General features: G+C 41.0%; 1 protein-coding gene and 1 pseudogene across 3 annotated transcripts in view; one reads left to right on the top strand and one right to left on the bottom strand.

Moving 5' to 3' along the window:
• Positions 1-15819, top strand: part of Klhl15 (kelch like family member 15) — a 109729-nt gene that overhangs the window by 24946 nt on the left and 68964 nt on the right. For 2 of the 3 annotated variants that reach the window (XM_004669998.3, XM_045140487.1), the window contains exon 2: positions 2897-3608. In XM_004669998.3, the coding sequence (XP_004670055.1) occupies positions 2904-3608 (705 nt within the window). In that variant the 5' untranslated portion in view covers positions 2897-2903. Of the gene's footprint in view, positions 1-2896; positions 3609-3754; positions 3794-15819 lie in introns of all 3 variants that reach the window. The other variant, XM_045140488.1, reaches the window with a different exon arrangement.
• Positions 4313-13834, bottom strand: LOC105944890 (annotated as a pseudogene).

The following is a 15819-nucleotide window of genomic DNA, read 5'->3' on the forward strand; positions in this document are numbered from 1 at the left end:
ATAGTTCTGTCTAGACTGAAATTTCCTATGTCAACTATACTGACCTGGAGAATAACATTACTATATGTGCATGAACATTAAGAGAAGTGCTTCCCAGGTAGTTTGGTGAACATAGTATGTATATACATTTAGGTAGACACCAGCAGACAGAACACCCATAGGGCTCATGACTACTCATGTTGTAGGTTGGAGCGGCCCTCCAGTCCAATTAGAGGGCAGTTGGTTTCCACCATGACAGATGTGCCACTATTGCACCTGTTGGCTCATTTGGCCTGACTGGCTGAATATAAGGCTTGCAGTGTCTACTGTTGAGTATCTTCACTGGTGATTTCTCTCCCATTGAATTGCATGCAGCATTGCTTTTTCCAGCTTTCTGTCAGCTCGTCTACATGGAGGTGGAGGTTTTCAGCTGAGCTCCAGCAGGGTTTCTCAGTGACCTGGCAGCCCAAGTATATAGATTCTTCAGCAATAGGGTCTTACCATCTATTCCTGGTGGGAAACCAAGGGCCTTGGCAATGGCCTGTAATGTTTTGGGGGGGTATCAGAGACTTCCCTGTCTTGTATGTGCTGGGATTACAGGCATTTGCCACCATGCCTGGCAAATGTTGGACTTTTAAAAGAAATTTTATTTGCTATTTATTTATTTATTTATTGGTTTTTCGAGGTAGGGTCTTGCTCTGGCCCAGGCTGACCTGGGACTCACTATGCAATCTCAGCTGGCCTCAAACTCATGGCAATCCTTCTACCTCTGCCTCCCGTGTGCTGGGATTAAAGGTGTACACCACCATGTCCGGTTATTATTTTATTTTATTTTTTGGTTTTTCCAGGTAGGGTCTCACTCTGGTCAAGGCTGACCTGGAATTAACTATGTCGTCTCAGGGTGGCCTCAAACTCAAAATGATTCTCTTACCTCTGCCTCCTGAGTGCTAGGATTAAAGGCATGCACCATTTTACCCGGCTGTGCTTTTTATTTTTATTTTTATTGTTTTTGATGTAGGGTCTTGCTGTAGTCCAGGCCGACCTGAAATTCACTGTGTAGTCTAAGGGTGGCCTTAGACTCACTGCAGTCCTCTCAGCTTCCTGAGTGCTGGTATTAAAGATTGCACCACCACGACCTGCTAAATAAATATTTTTATTTACTTGAGAGACAGAAAGATGGAGAGTGAGTTTGGATGCTCTAGGGCTTCTTGCCCCTGCATACGAACTACAGATCATGTGCCCCTTTGTGCGTCTGGTTTTACATATATACTGAGGAATCAAACCTAGACTGTTAAGCTTTGCAAGCAAGTTTTTTTAACTGCTGAGACATTTCTCCAACCCAAGTGTTGGACTTTGAAGTACTTTTCTTTTTAGATAGGGTCTCTCTATGTAGCCCAAGCTTGTCTGGAACTCACTATATAGCCCATGCTGGCCTTGAATTCTCATTAAGATGTCTCCATGAGCCTCTCACTCTCCATCTTGTTACAGTGGCCAGATTGTTCTCAGAACTTCTGGACTCAAGTGATTTTCTTGCCTATGCTTCTTGAGTACCTGAGGCTGCAGGTGCATGCCACTGTGCCTAGACTTCAATAATTTTTTTTTTTGAGGTAGGGTCTTACTCTAGCTCAGACTGACCTGGAATTCCTTATGTCAACTCAGGATGCCTTGAACTCTCTCAGTTCTACCTCTGCCTCCCAAGTTCTGGGATTAAATGTGTGTACTACCATGTCCAGCTTTTTTTTTTTTTCATTTTTGAGGTAGGGTCTCCCTCTTTCTCTAGCCCAGGCTGACATGGAATTTACTATGTAGTCTCAGGGTGGCCTCGAATACACAGAATAATCTGCTCACCTCTGCCTCTAAGTGTCACTGAGTTTTTAAAATTATTTATTTGGTATATTTGTGTACAAGAGAGGAGTGCACACATGCACCAGTGTATATGCATAGAGGTCAGGGTCTCTCATTGTTCACTGCTTCTTTTATAAGCTTCCAGGAAATTTTATAGTCCATGCCTCCCTATTCACCTTAGGCACACTGAGATTACAGAAGCTCATCACTGTTTAAAGCTTTTATGTGGGATCTGAGGATGTGAACTCAGGTAGTCAGATTTATCCAGTGAGCCATCTCTCCAGCCTCCTCCCTTTTTTTTTTTTCCCGAGGAAGGGTCTGTAGCTCAGGCTGACCTGAAATTCACTATGTAGTCTCAGGGTGGCCTTGAACTCTTGGTGATTCTCTTACGTCTGCCTCCTGAGTGCTAGGATTAAAGGTGTGTGCCACCATGCCCCGCTTTTATTGAGGTAGGGTCTCAGTCTAGCCCAGACTGACCTGGAATTCACTATGTACTCTGATTGTGGCCTCGAACTCATGGTTGTGGTCCTCCTACCTCTGTCTCCTTAGTGCTGGGGTGAAAGGCATATGCCACCATGTCCAGCCCTTATTTTTCTTTTTATTATATATAATACTGGAATGAAAAGCTTTGTATGTACAACTTGGCATATTTATCCAATTTTTTTCCTTGGGTAGATTGGTTAGGAATTCTCATGTGTTTTATTGTTTTTTTTTAATCTTCCCTAATTTAATATTTGGTTTGAAATATTTGTTGTGTTACTAATTTTGGAACATGTTTAAGTGTGTTTGTTAAACATTGTAAAGTCAGTGCTGTGGGCATATATTGTTTGGAAGTTAGCAATTTACCATTGATTGATTACCAGATATTTAATAGAGTCTCTCCCCCAGGTGAGAGGCCAAGAGAATTATCCTGAAAACCTTCAGAGAAGGTTGCTTTCTCTCAAATGGTTTGTACACTTAGGACTTTGCTACTAGAATTGAGGTATTATAAAAATAGTTAAAACTCAGACTAATAATGTCTTATAATGCATGGAAATGATTAACACCATTTTCTTTGATTACTTTTTTCCAGGTGATTCATGGCAGGGGACGTGGAAGGATTTTGTTCCTCCATCCATGACACCAGTGTCTCTGCTGGGTTCAGAGCACTGTATGAGGAGGGATTGCTTCTCGATGTCACTCTGGTTATTGAAGATCATCAGTTCCAGGCCCATAAAGCACTTTTGGCCACCCAGAGTGATTACTTCAGAATTATGTTTACAGCAGACATGAGGGAACGAGATCAGGACAAAATTCATTTGAAAGGTCTAACAGCTACTGGTTTCAGCCACGTTCTTCAGTTTATGTATTATGGAACTATAGAACTGAGTATGAATACTGTCCATGAAATTCTTCAGGCTGCCATGTATGTTCAACTCATAGAAGTGGTGAAGTTCTGCTGCTCTTTTCTGTTAGCGAAAATCTGCTTAGAAAATTGTGCAGAAATTATGAGACTTTTAGATGATTTTGGTGTAAACATCGAGGGAGTCAGGGAGAAGTTGGACGCCTTTCTGCTAGACAACTTTGTGCCACTCATGTCCAGGCCTGACTTCCTGTCCTATCTGAGCTTTGAAAAGCTCATGTCTTATTTGGATAATGATCATCTGAGCAGGTTCCCAGAGATAGAGCTGTACGAGGCTGTTCAGTCTTGGCTGCGGCATGATAGAAGACGCTGGAGACATACCGATACCATCATTCAGAACATCAGGTTTTGTTTGATGACTCCATCCAGTGTCTTTGAGAAGGTTGGTGCATTTGAAAGCAAAAGACAGGACTCATCATTTAATTAAGGCCGATGTATATAATAATTCCCAGATTTGGTCAGGAGCCAAAAAAAGTTTATAAGACTAGTTTATGATAAGCCTAATTTTGTTGTATCTTGTGCATTTAGGTGTTTTAAATACATTTTTGTGGGTGAAAGGTAAACCAGGTACGTAGTAGAATTGTTCTATTTTAAAAGTACTTTTAATGTTGAATCATGATTTGATGCAAAATACTAATTTGCTTTAGCTTTTCTTACATATGAACTGGGTTAGAGTATTTTTAAAAGTAAATTTAAGCAATTAATGCTAGAATTGGCATTGATGAATTTTATAGTTATATACCATGTGCATATAAACACAATACATGGTGTACATATATATTCATGTGTATGTGTGTGTGTGTGTGTATACACACACACACATACATGTATACATGCATATATGTAGTTTCTTCTTTAAAATTCAGTAGGGCACATATAATAAGCTCTTGAAAACCAATAGATCACAGTAGTGATTTTTTTCCCTAAACTCACCTATTTTTTTGTTGTTTTGGGGGGTGGTTTTGAGGTAGGGTTTTGCTTTAGTCTAGGCTGACCTGGAATTCACTCTAGTCTCAGGGTGGCCTCAAACTCACAACAATCCTCCTACCTCAGCCTCCCAGGTGCTAGAATTAAAGGTTTGTCCTATTAGACCTGGCCAAACTCACCTATTTCTTTTTCCCCATGTTTCACTGTGAATACTAACTGAATTTAACCATGAAAACATGTTATACGTGTAAAAATTTTGGCATTTCTGAACTAGCAGACCATACATAAGTCCTCTATGTATACTCATCAAACATATCTGTGTACATTTTCCCATGTAAATAGTTTCCTCTTAAAAATACTTTCTTCAGCATTGGAGATCTGGCTTAGTGGTTGAGTCGCTTGCTTGTGAAGCCCAAGGACTTATGTTTGACTCTCCAGGTCCTATGTAAGCCAGACACAAAGTGACACAAGCATGCAAGGTCACATAAAGGGCCTTATGTGTCTGGAATTTGATGGCAGTGGCTGGAGACCCTGATGTGCCAATTCTCTCTCACTTGCTATTGCTCTCTTGCATGAAAAAAGGCCAGTCTGTTGGGCTTGCCTCCCCCCCAGAAAAAACAAACAAAAAATACTTTCTTCAAAAAAGCCTTGGCCTCTTTGCATATAAGCAGTTTCATTTTTTTGTTTTGTTTTTCAAGTTAGGGTCTTGCTCTAACCCAGGCTGACTTGGAATTCACTTATTAGTCTCAGGGTAGCCTTGAACTCATGGCAGTCCTCCTCCAAGTGCTGGGATCAAAGGCGTGTACCACCATGCCTGGTTAGCATTTTCATTTTTTATATCAAAGTCTCACTTGTGATCCATTCTTGCCCAAAGGAGAGAGAGCAGTTTCAGTAATTGCTTTCTAATCACATGGTTACCTCTGGGGCTCTGTTTACTTACCTCTTGCATTTTTTTTCTTTCTAGATAGCACACAAAGCCTTGGTCACCATTCATGTTAAACAGTTTCTCAGGTTTAGCTATCAGTCCTGGTGATAAAAATGTATCTACAAGGGAGGGTTGCTTATACTTTTTGAAAAAAAAAAAAATTCTCAGTAGCCCGGTATTCTTTTCTCACTGAAGTGCTCTGAAATGTCTTCATCTTCTACTTTTAATTAGAAAACTCAGTTTCATGGGACTTTATCCTCAGAATATATTGATATGAAAGAAATAATTGAAGCTAAATAATATACTTGTTTTTTGTTTCTTAAGACTCAGCCCCACATAACCTATGTAAACCATTTGTTGCTTATGTTTTTCTTTTTTTCTTTACTATTGTTTTTATTGCATTCATTCCCTGGGGAATCTTATTTTGTCGTTATGCTTTATATGCAGATATTTTCCCACTGCTAAAACAGAACTCCTCCAACCTCAGTCTAGATGGAAGGAAGTATTTGTGAAATAGAAAATAAAATTTACCCTCTTATGGGATAGTACCATGGTTAACTGATAACAATAAGTTATTTGTGAGTGCTGAGCTATCAGTTCAAGGTAGGCAGTCATGACAGTGGCTAAAAGGTAATAGTGTCAGGTATTTTTTTTTTAATTGTAGAAGATAACAATTGAGCCTACTGATGATTTCCTTTGGCACCTACAGCATAATAGTAGTTATTACCATTGGTCAGATATTGAGATTTAGCAGAATCAAATTGTTACCAAGACTTCTTTCTAGAATTGCTTTAAAAAATATATTTTACTTATGGGTGGGAGAGATGGCTTAATGGTTAAGGCACTTGCTGGCAAAGCCAAAGGACAACAGGTTTGATCCCTTAGTACTTACATAAAGCCAGATGTACAAGGTGGTGTTTGCATCTGGAGTTTGTTTGCAGGGGCTGGAAGCCCTGCCCTGTGCATTATCTCTCTTATTCTCTGTCTGTACAGAGAGAGGAGAAGAGAGAGAGCATGGGCATGCTTTATATGTATCCTATGGAATTGAACTTGAGTCATTAAACTTTGTAGGCAAGCGCTTTAACCGTTAAGCTATCTCTCCAGCTTTATGTCTTTTTTTTTCATGATAGCCTTTTCATTTATTAGCTTTCTTAATTATAAAATGTCAATAATAGGCACATATTTTTAACACAAAACACTGAATTACATATATATCCTATCAACCCATCAAAGATAGGCAGTTAGGGCTGGAGAGATGGCTTAGCGGTTAAGCGCTTGCCTGTGAAGCCTAAGGACCCCGGTTCGAGGCTCGGTTCCCCAGGTCCCACGTTAGCCAGATGCACAAGGGGGCGCACGCGTCTGGAGTTCGTTTGCAGTGGCTGGAAGCCCTGGCGCGCCCATTCTCTCTCTCTCCCTCTACCTGTCTTTCTCTCTGTGTCTGTCGCTCTCAAATAAAAAATAAAATAAAATAAAAAAAAATTAAAAAAAAAAGATAGGCAGTTAATGGTTCTATTGGCCATTTTCAGTAGTTGGCAGGAGGCTCTTCCGGTAGTGGCTCCCATAGTTTCCATTGCAACATTTTTCTTGCCAGACTTAGGTATTTCTCAGGCTGAAGAATCACTTCTATTTGGCTACACTGAAGCTGGTCTTTTAATTTTTTTTTTTAACATCTGATTCTGCTCTAAACATATTCAGCTTCTCATTTGTAATCTGTTCTGTGTGTATGTATTTCCTGTATGCTGCATTTTTTGGGATTTGATCAAGAACATCCAGAATATTTGTGTACAATAATAATCTGAGTCTTTTGTGTGTAGTGTCACATACTGCCAATCCCACCAGGCTAGCTAGTGGTAGCACACATCCCTCTGTCTCTTTTTAAAAATATATTTTATTTATTTATTTATTTGAGAGAAAGAGGCAGAGGCAGAGAGAGAGAGAGAGAGAGCAAGTGAGAGAGAGGAGAAGAAAGGGAAAGAATGGGCACACCAGGGCATCTAACCACTGTAAAAAAACTTCAGACACATGCACTCCCTTTGCATCTGGCTTATGTGGGTCCTGGAGAATCAAACTGTGATCTTTTGGAGGCAAATGCCTTAACATCTAAGCCATGTCTCCAGCTCCCTCTGTCTCTTTTAATATGCAGTTGTTTGTTTCTCTCTTTGTTCTATTTGCTATGAGGGTATTCAAACATAAAAAAGTTGAGTGAATAGTATAATACACCTGGATAACTGTTACCTGGATGCAAGAGCTGTTAAATTTGCCATATTTGATTTTTAGCCTTGAAAATAAGTTGTAAACATCAATATACAGTACTCTTTTTTTCCTCCCCCTTCTTTTCCCAAGAATACGTCACTCTTTAAAAAAACAAAAACATTTTGGGCTGGAGAGATGACTTAGCTGTTGAGCACCTGCCTGTGAAGCCTAAGGTCCCCAGTTTGAGGCTCAATTCCCCAGGATCCATGTAAGCCAGATGCATGGGGTTTGGGGGGGCACGTGTCTGGATATTGTTTGCAGTGGCTGGAGGCCCTGGTGTTCCCATTCTCTCTCTCTATCTGCCTCTTTCTCTCTCACTCTCAAATAAATACATAAAAATAAACAAAAAATAAAAAAAACATTTTATTGACAGTTTCCATAAATTTAAACAATAAACCATGATATTTCTCATCCCTCATTCCACAAATCACCCACAAATTCACCCTCCATTGAATTTCTTTACAATTAGTCTTTCTTCTATTTTGATGTTGTCATCCTTTCTTCCTATTTTGAAGGTCTTGTTTAAATACTGTCAGGCACTGGGAGATCAAGGCCATTTTGTGTTTTGAAGATTACATTGTGAGCAGTCCTACTTTTCCTGTGGCTCTTACATTTTTCCTCCAACTCTTCTGCAATGGACCTTGAGCCTTAGAGGCTTTGATAGAGATGCCTTAGTACTACTAAACACTCCCACTGTCATTTCTTTGTTTCTTTCTTTCTTTTTTTTTTTTTTGGGAAGGGGGTTCGATGTAAGGTCTCACTCTTATCCAGGCTGACCTGGAACTCACTCTGTATTCTCAGGGTGGCCTCGAGCTCATGGCGATCCTCCTGCTTCTGCCTCCCGAATGCTGGGGTTAAAGGTGTGTGCCACCATGGCCAGCCTTCCACTGTCATTTCTTAGCACTGTGGTGACCTTTTGAGTCACCCCAGTGGTCACTACCATCTGAAAGAGCAGCTTCTCTAATGAAAAGATCTCACATTTGAATACTTAACATGCTTCTCCTAAGTGTAAGGACTTTTTCCTAAGTAAATACAATACTGTTTCATTTAAGTGTAATAACACTAGACTAATCATCAAATAGCTAATACACTTTCATATTTTCCCAATTGTCTGCAAAATTCACCTGAGATTTAAAAAAACAAATTAATTTATCTTTTGTTTGCAAGTGGCGGGAAAGAAAGAAAGAGAGAGAGAATGGGTGTGCCAGGGCCTCTAGGCACTGAAAAAGAATTCTAGATGTATACACCACTTTGTGCATCTGGTTTTTTGTGGGTACTGTGGAATAAAACCTGGGTGGTTAGGCTTCCCAGGCAAGTTCCTTAATTCTTGAGCCCTGTCTCCATCTCCCCACTTGAGATTTATGTATTGCTTTTCACCTCTGTTTAAACTTTCTTGGTTTATTTATTTATTTACTTATTTACTTACTTACTTACTCACTTATTTATTTATTTATTTATTTATTTATTTATTTATTTATTTATTTATTTTGAGGTAGGGTCTCACTGTAGCCCAGGCTGACATGGAACTCACTCTGTAGCAGGCTGGCTTTGAACTCACAGTGACTCTCTTACTTCAGTCTCCCAAGTGCTGGGATTAAAGGCATGTGCCACCATGCCTGGCTAGCTTTTTTTTTTTTTTTTTTTTTGAGATAGGATCTTGCTGTAACCTGAGCTGATGTGGAATTCACTATGTAGTCTCAGGCTGGCCTCTAACTCACAGTGATCTTCATGAATGCTAGGATTAAGAGCATGTACCACCATACCTGGCTAGTTTTCTTAATCTAGGACAGTCTCACTATTTTTGAGAAAAGCCAGACTGCCCATGGTCTCAGTGTGTCTCACATTCTGGATGGATATATATATAGATATAGATAGGTAGGTAGATATGATTAATTCTTTGTGTTGGTGTCTACCTTTTAGCATTATGTTTATCAGGAACAATTACAGGCAAATAATGTATTGTCCTAGAGAACCTTGGAAAACTACTTAACAACTCCAATAAAACTTAGCAGTTGGGCTGGAGAGATGGTATAATAGTTAAGGTACTTGCATGCAAAGTGTAAAGACCCAGGTTCAATTCCCCAGGACCCACGTAAGCCAGATGCTCAAGGTGGTGTGTGTGTCTGGAGTTCATTTTCAGTGGCTAGGGGCCCTGGCATGCCTACTCTCTCCCTCCCTGCCATATCTGCCCTCTTCTCTCCCTCAAATAAATAATAAAATATATTAAAAACATTCATTCATTCATTTAGTTGAGAAAACATACTCTTGATTTGTGATTTACTCTGGATCACTTATAAATTGTTGAGTTATAAAAATTCTCATGTGCTTGGATGAACACAAGAAAGCCTAAGAAATTTAGCAATGCTGAAAGGATAAAAGGTTTGAAAGTACAAATTTGGGGTTTTGAAAGAAAATGTATGTGTGTGTGTGTGTGTGTGTGTGTGTGTGTGAGAGAGAGAGAGAGAGAGAGAGAGAGAGAGAGAGAGAATTTGCACACCAGGGCCTCCAGTCACTCCAGTGAACTCCAGATGTATGTGCCACCTTTTGTGCACATGTGCCACATTGAGCACGTATGTCACTGTGTGTCTGGCTTACATGGGACCTGGAGATTCAAACATGAGTTCTTAGGCTCCACAGGCAAGCGCCTTGACCACTAAGCAACCTCTCCACTCAAGGCCTGACATTTCTTATTCTGAATTTCAGTAAAGATTTAAACTATGCTTTGTTGTTTTAAGACAATGACTTATATAGTCCGGGCTGGGCTGGAACTCACTGTGTAGCCTAAGCTACTCTTGAATTTGCAGCAATACTGAGTTACAGTTACAGTTGTGAGCCACCATGCCCTATTGGTCTTTTAGTTTTTAAACACATGTAAAGACAGATGCAAAATGTGGCACATGCCTCTGGAGTTAATTTGCAGCTGTGAGACCCTGACATGGACCCCACATACATGTGCAAATCAATTAAATAAAACAATTATTAGGGCTGAGAGATGGCTTAGCGGTTGAGTGCTTGCCTCGAAGCCTAAGGACCCCGGTTCAAGGCTCGATTCCCGAGGACCCATGTTAGCCAGATGCACAAGGGGGCACACGTGTCTGGAGTTTGTTTGCAGCGGCTGGAGGCCCTGGCACGCCCATTCTCTCTCTCTCTCTCTGCCTCTTTCTCTCTGACTGTCACTCTCAAATAAATAAATGAAAATAAACAAAAAATTAAAAAAATTATTAAATAAATGCAGATTTGGAAATGTATACTGGTTTTAGCCAAATTGTTAAATTATACATTAGAACAACCATTTGTTAATTTCTTTAGTATAGTGGCATAGAAGCAGTGGTGGCTCCTGCCTATAATTCTAGCATTTAGGTTGAGGCAGAAGGATTGCTGTAAGTTATTTTTTTCAGGCAGGGTCTCAGTCTAGCCCAGGCTGACCTGGAACTCACTCTGTACTCCTGGCTGGTCTCAAACTCAAGGGGATCCTTCTACCTTTCCCTCCTGAGTGCTGAGATTAAAGGTATCATCACCATGTCTGGCTGCAGTAAGTTTTGATTCTAGCCTTGGCTGTACAGTTTCAAGCCATCCTGAGTTACAGTATAAGGCTCAAATCTAAAATATAAGTACAAATAATATAGTGATATACTTAATTTTTAAAAAAATTATATTGGAGAGAGAAAGAGGCAGAGGCATATAGAGAAAATAGGTGCACCAGGGCGTTCAGCTATTGCAAACGAGCTGCAGACACATGTATCACCTGGTCCATCTGGCTTACGTGGGTCCTGGGAAGCTGAACCTGGATCCTTTAGGTTTGCAGGCTAGTTAGTGCTTTAAATACTAAGACATTCCTCTAGCCCCTCCCCCTTTTAAATTTTGTTTTAGTTTGTTTTGGAGGTGTGGTCTCCTTCTAGCCCAGGCTGACCTGGATCTCACTCTGTAGTTCCAGGGTGGTCTCAAACTTACAACAATCCTCCTAACTGTGCTCCCAAGTGCTGGCATTAAAGGTATGTGCCACCATGGCCTAGTGACATCTTTTTTTTGTGTGGTGCTGGGTTGCTTTACCACTGATCTATAGCTTTAGTCTACATTTAAACAGTTCTGAATTCAAAGCATCTTCATGATTTAAAATATAATTTTAATATGCATGAGGCAAAATTTAGCATACCAGTGATCCCCTTAGAAATTTTACTAATGTGAAATATCTTCAAATGCATAATTGAAAAGCCAGGCATGATGTCTCATGCCTGTAATCTAAGCACTTGGGAGTCTAATGTAGGAGGATTACAATGAATTTGAGAACAGCTGGGGCTATAGAATGAATTCTGGGTCAGCCTGGGCAAAAGGGTGAGACCTTGGCTCAAAATCATAATTGTAAAATTTTTACAAAAAAAAGTTATGGGCTGGAGAGATGGCTTAGTCTTTAAGGCATTTGCCTGTAAAGCCTAAAGACCCATGTTCATTTCGCCAGTTACTCACATAAGCCAGATGCACAAGGTGGCATATGCATCTGCAATTCATTTTCAGTGGCTAGAGACTCTGGTGTGCCCTTCCTTACTTTCTTCCTCCCTTCCTTCCCCCCTCTCTCTCTCTGTCTCTCTCTCTCAAATGAATAAATAAAAATAAAATATACACTTGGGTGGCAGAGGTAGGAGGATCACCGTGAGATCTAGGCCACCCTGAGACTCCATAGTGAATTCCAGGTCAGCCTGGGCCAAAGTGAGACCCTACCTCGGAAAACCAAAAAAATAAAAATAAAATAAAATAAAAAATAAAATAAAATATAGAAAATATTTTCCAAGGAGAGAAAGAAGAAAGAGAATGAGAATAAGAATATGAATGGGTGCTCCAGGGCCTCTAGCCAATGCAAATGAACTCCAGGTGCATGTACCATGTTGTGCATCTGGCTTTACGTGGGTGGGTACTGAGGGACTGAAACTGGGTTGTTAGGCTTTGCAGACAATTGCATGAACTGCTGAGCCTTCGTTCTAGCCACTGTCAAATTATTATTATTTTGGTTTTTCAAGGTAGGGTCTCACTCTTGTCCAGGCTGACCTTAACTCTGTCATCTCAGGGTGGCCTTGAACTCACGGCATTCCTCCTACCTCTGCCTCCCGAGTGCTGGGATTAAAGGTATGCGCCACCACGCCCAGTGCTATTTTTTTTAATTTTAATACTTTATATTTTTAAATTTTTGTTGCTTGTTTTATTTTTATTTATTTATTTGAGAGCAACAGACAGATAAGAGAAAGAGGCAGATAGAGAGAATGGGCGTGCCTGGGCCTCCAGCCACTGCAAATGAACTCCAGATGTATGTGCCCTTGTGCATCTGGCTTACATGGGTCCTGGAGAATCGAGCCTCAAACTGGGGTCCTTAGCCTTCACTAGCAAGCACTTAACCGCTAAGCCATCTCTCTAGCCCAATACTTTATTTTTTAAAATTTTTTTTGATTTTTTTGAGGTAGGGTCTCACTCTGTCCCAGGCTGACCTGGAATTCATTATGGAATCTCAGGGTGGCCTGGAACTCATGGCAATCCTCCTACCTCTGCTTCCCGAGTGCTGGGATTAAAGGGGTGCGCCACCATGCCCGGCTGCTTTATTTTTTTTTTTGAGGCAAGCTCAACAGACTGGCCTTTTTTGTGAGAGAGAGAATTGGTGCATCAGGGCCTGTGGCACTGCAGTTGAACTCCACATGTGTGCACCACCTTGTATGTATGTACGACCTTGCACGCTTGCTTCACTTTGGTGTCTGGCTTACATGGGACCTGGAGAGATAAACATTGGTCCTTAGGCTTCACAGGCAGGTGCCTTAACCGATACGCCATTTCTCCAGCCCTAATACTTTATTTTTATTAAAAAGAAAGAGAGAAAGAGAAAGATTGAGCTCTGTAGGGCCTCCAGCCACTGTGCATGAACTTGAGATACATGTGCCACTGTACTCATCTTATTTATGTGGGTACTGGGGAACTGAACCTGGTTCCTTAGGCTTTGCAGGCAAGTGCCTTAAAGCCTTTTCTCCAGCCCTATTTTTTTTTAATTTTATTCATTTGAAAGCAGAGAGAGAAGACAGAGGGAATGGGCACATCAGGGCCTCTATTCACTACAAAAGAACTCCAGATACATGCATTTGGTTTTACATGGATACTGCCAAGTGGAACCAGTTGTTAGGCATTGCAGGCAAGGACATCAACTGCTGAGCCAGCTTTCCAGCCTGTCTTTAAATTTATTTATTTTCTTTTAGTTTTTCAAGGTAGGGTCTTATTCTAGTCCAGGATGACCTGGAATTCGTTATGTAGTCTCAGGATGGCCGTGAACTCGTGGAAAACCTCCTACCTCTGCCTCCCAAGTACTGCAGTTGACGGCATGCGCTACCACATCCGGCCCAAGTTCAGCTTTCTTTTTAAATATTTTTAATTTATTTCTAAGAAACAAAGAGAGCTGGCAAACCAGGGCATCAATCTATGGGCAGTGAACTCCAGATGCATGTGCCATTATGTGCACTTGACTTATATGGCATCAGGAGAATTGAACCTGGGTCCTTAGGCTTCATAGGCAAGCGCCTTAACTGCTAAACCATCCCTTGAGCCCAAGTTTAGCTTTTTTTTTTTCAAACTTTTATTAACAACTTCCATGATTATAAAAAAATATCCCATGGTGGGCTGGAGAGATGGCTTAGCAGTTAAGTGCTTGCCTGTGAAGCCTAAGGATCCCGGTTCGAGGCTCGGTTCCCCAGGTCCCACGTTAGCCAGATGCACAAGGGGGAGCACGCGTCTGGAGCTCATTTGCAGTGGCTGGAAGCCCTGGTGAGCCCAATCTCTCTCTCTCCCTCTATCTGTCTTTCTCTCTGTGTCTGTCGCTCTCAAATAAATAAATAAAGAATTAAAAAAAAAATCCCATGGTAATACCCTCCCTCCCCCTACTCGACCCTTTGAAACTCCATTCTCCATCATATCGCCTCCCCATCTCAATCAGTCTCTTATTTTGATGTCATGATCTTTTCCTTCTATTATGATGGTCTTGTGTAGGTAGTGTCGGGCACTGTGAGGTCATGGATATCCAGACCATTTTGTGTCTGGGAGGAGCACGTTGTATGGAGTCCTACCCTTCCTTACGCTCATACATTCTTTCTGCCACCTGAGCCTTGGAAGGTTTGATAGAGATATTATAGTACTGAGTACTCTGGTTACGTCTTTCCAGCACCATGATGCCTTCTTAGTCATCCCAAGGTCACTGCCATCTGAAAAGAGAAGATTCTCTACCAAGAGTGAGAGTAGCATTAAACTAAGTGTATGAACATTAAGAGAAGTGCTTAGTAGGCAGTTTGATAAGCATAGTATATACATTTAAGGCAGACAGCAGCAGATATTATACCCCTAGGGCTCATGACTACCCTAGGTTTAAGTTTTCAGTATCAGGGATGTTGTCCCTCATGGAGTGGGCCTCCAGTCTAATTCTAGGGCAGTTGGTTTCCACCATGACAGATGTGCCACTATTTCACCCGTTAGCTCATGTGGTCTGGCTGGCCAAATAATAAGGCTTGCATTGTCCACTGTTGAGTATCTTCACTGTTGATTTTTCTTTTTCCCATTGAACTGCATGCAGAATTGTTTCTTCCAGCTTTCTGTCAGCTGGTCTACATGGAGGAAGTTATCAGCTCAGTTCCAGCAGGATTTCTCAGTGGTCTTGCAGCCCAAGTATGTGGAGTCTTCAGCAGTAGGGTCTTACCATCTGTTTCTGGTGGGAAACCAAGGGCCTCGGCAATGGCCTATAATGTTTTGGGGTCATCAGGGATCTTCCTGGCCAACAACTCGCTGAAAGGTGTCCCATCCCTGGCACTGAAAATTTTCTAGTAACAACCTACGGTTCCTGAGTGTTCCATTGTCCAAAAAAGTAGGATTCCATATGATTTATTTATATCCTCTTAAATATTGGTTAGCCCACCCTCCATCTTTCCTTTATTCAATCTCTTCCCCTGACCTCACTTTGGGCCTTTTCACCCCCATTAATCTATTCTTACATATATACAATACCATCTTCAGTACTCCCCTCCCTTCCTTTCTCTTCCCTTTATATCTCTTTTCTAGTTTACTGGCTTTTGCTACTGAGTTTTCTTCCTACTCACACAGAAGTCCGATCATCTGTAGGTAGGATCCACATGTGAGAGAGAACATGGTGACATTTGGCTTTCTGGGCCTGGGTTACCTCACTTAGTATAATCCTTTCCAGATCCATCCATTTTCCTGCAAATTTCATAACTTCATTTTTCTTTACTGCTGAGTAGAATTCCATTATATAAATCTGCCTTATCTTCATTATCCACTCATCAATTGAGGGACATCTAGGCTGGTTCCATTTCCCAGCTATTGTGAATTGAGTGGCAATAAACATGGGTGAGCAAGTACGTCTATGGTAATGAGATGAGACCTTAGGATATATGCCTAGGAGTGCTATAGCTGGGTCATATGGTAGATCGATTTTTAGCTGTGTCAGGAACCTCCACAC

This window comes from Jaculus jaculus, chromosome X (assembly GCF_020740685.1).
Source record: "Jaculus jaculus isolate mJacJac1 chromosome X, mJacJac1.mat.Y.cur, whole genome shotgun sequence".
Taxonomy (NCBI): Eukaryota; Metazoa; Chordata; class Mammalia; order Rodentia; family Dipodidae; genus Jaculus; species Jaculus jaculus.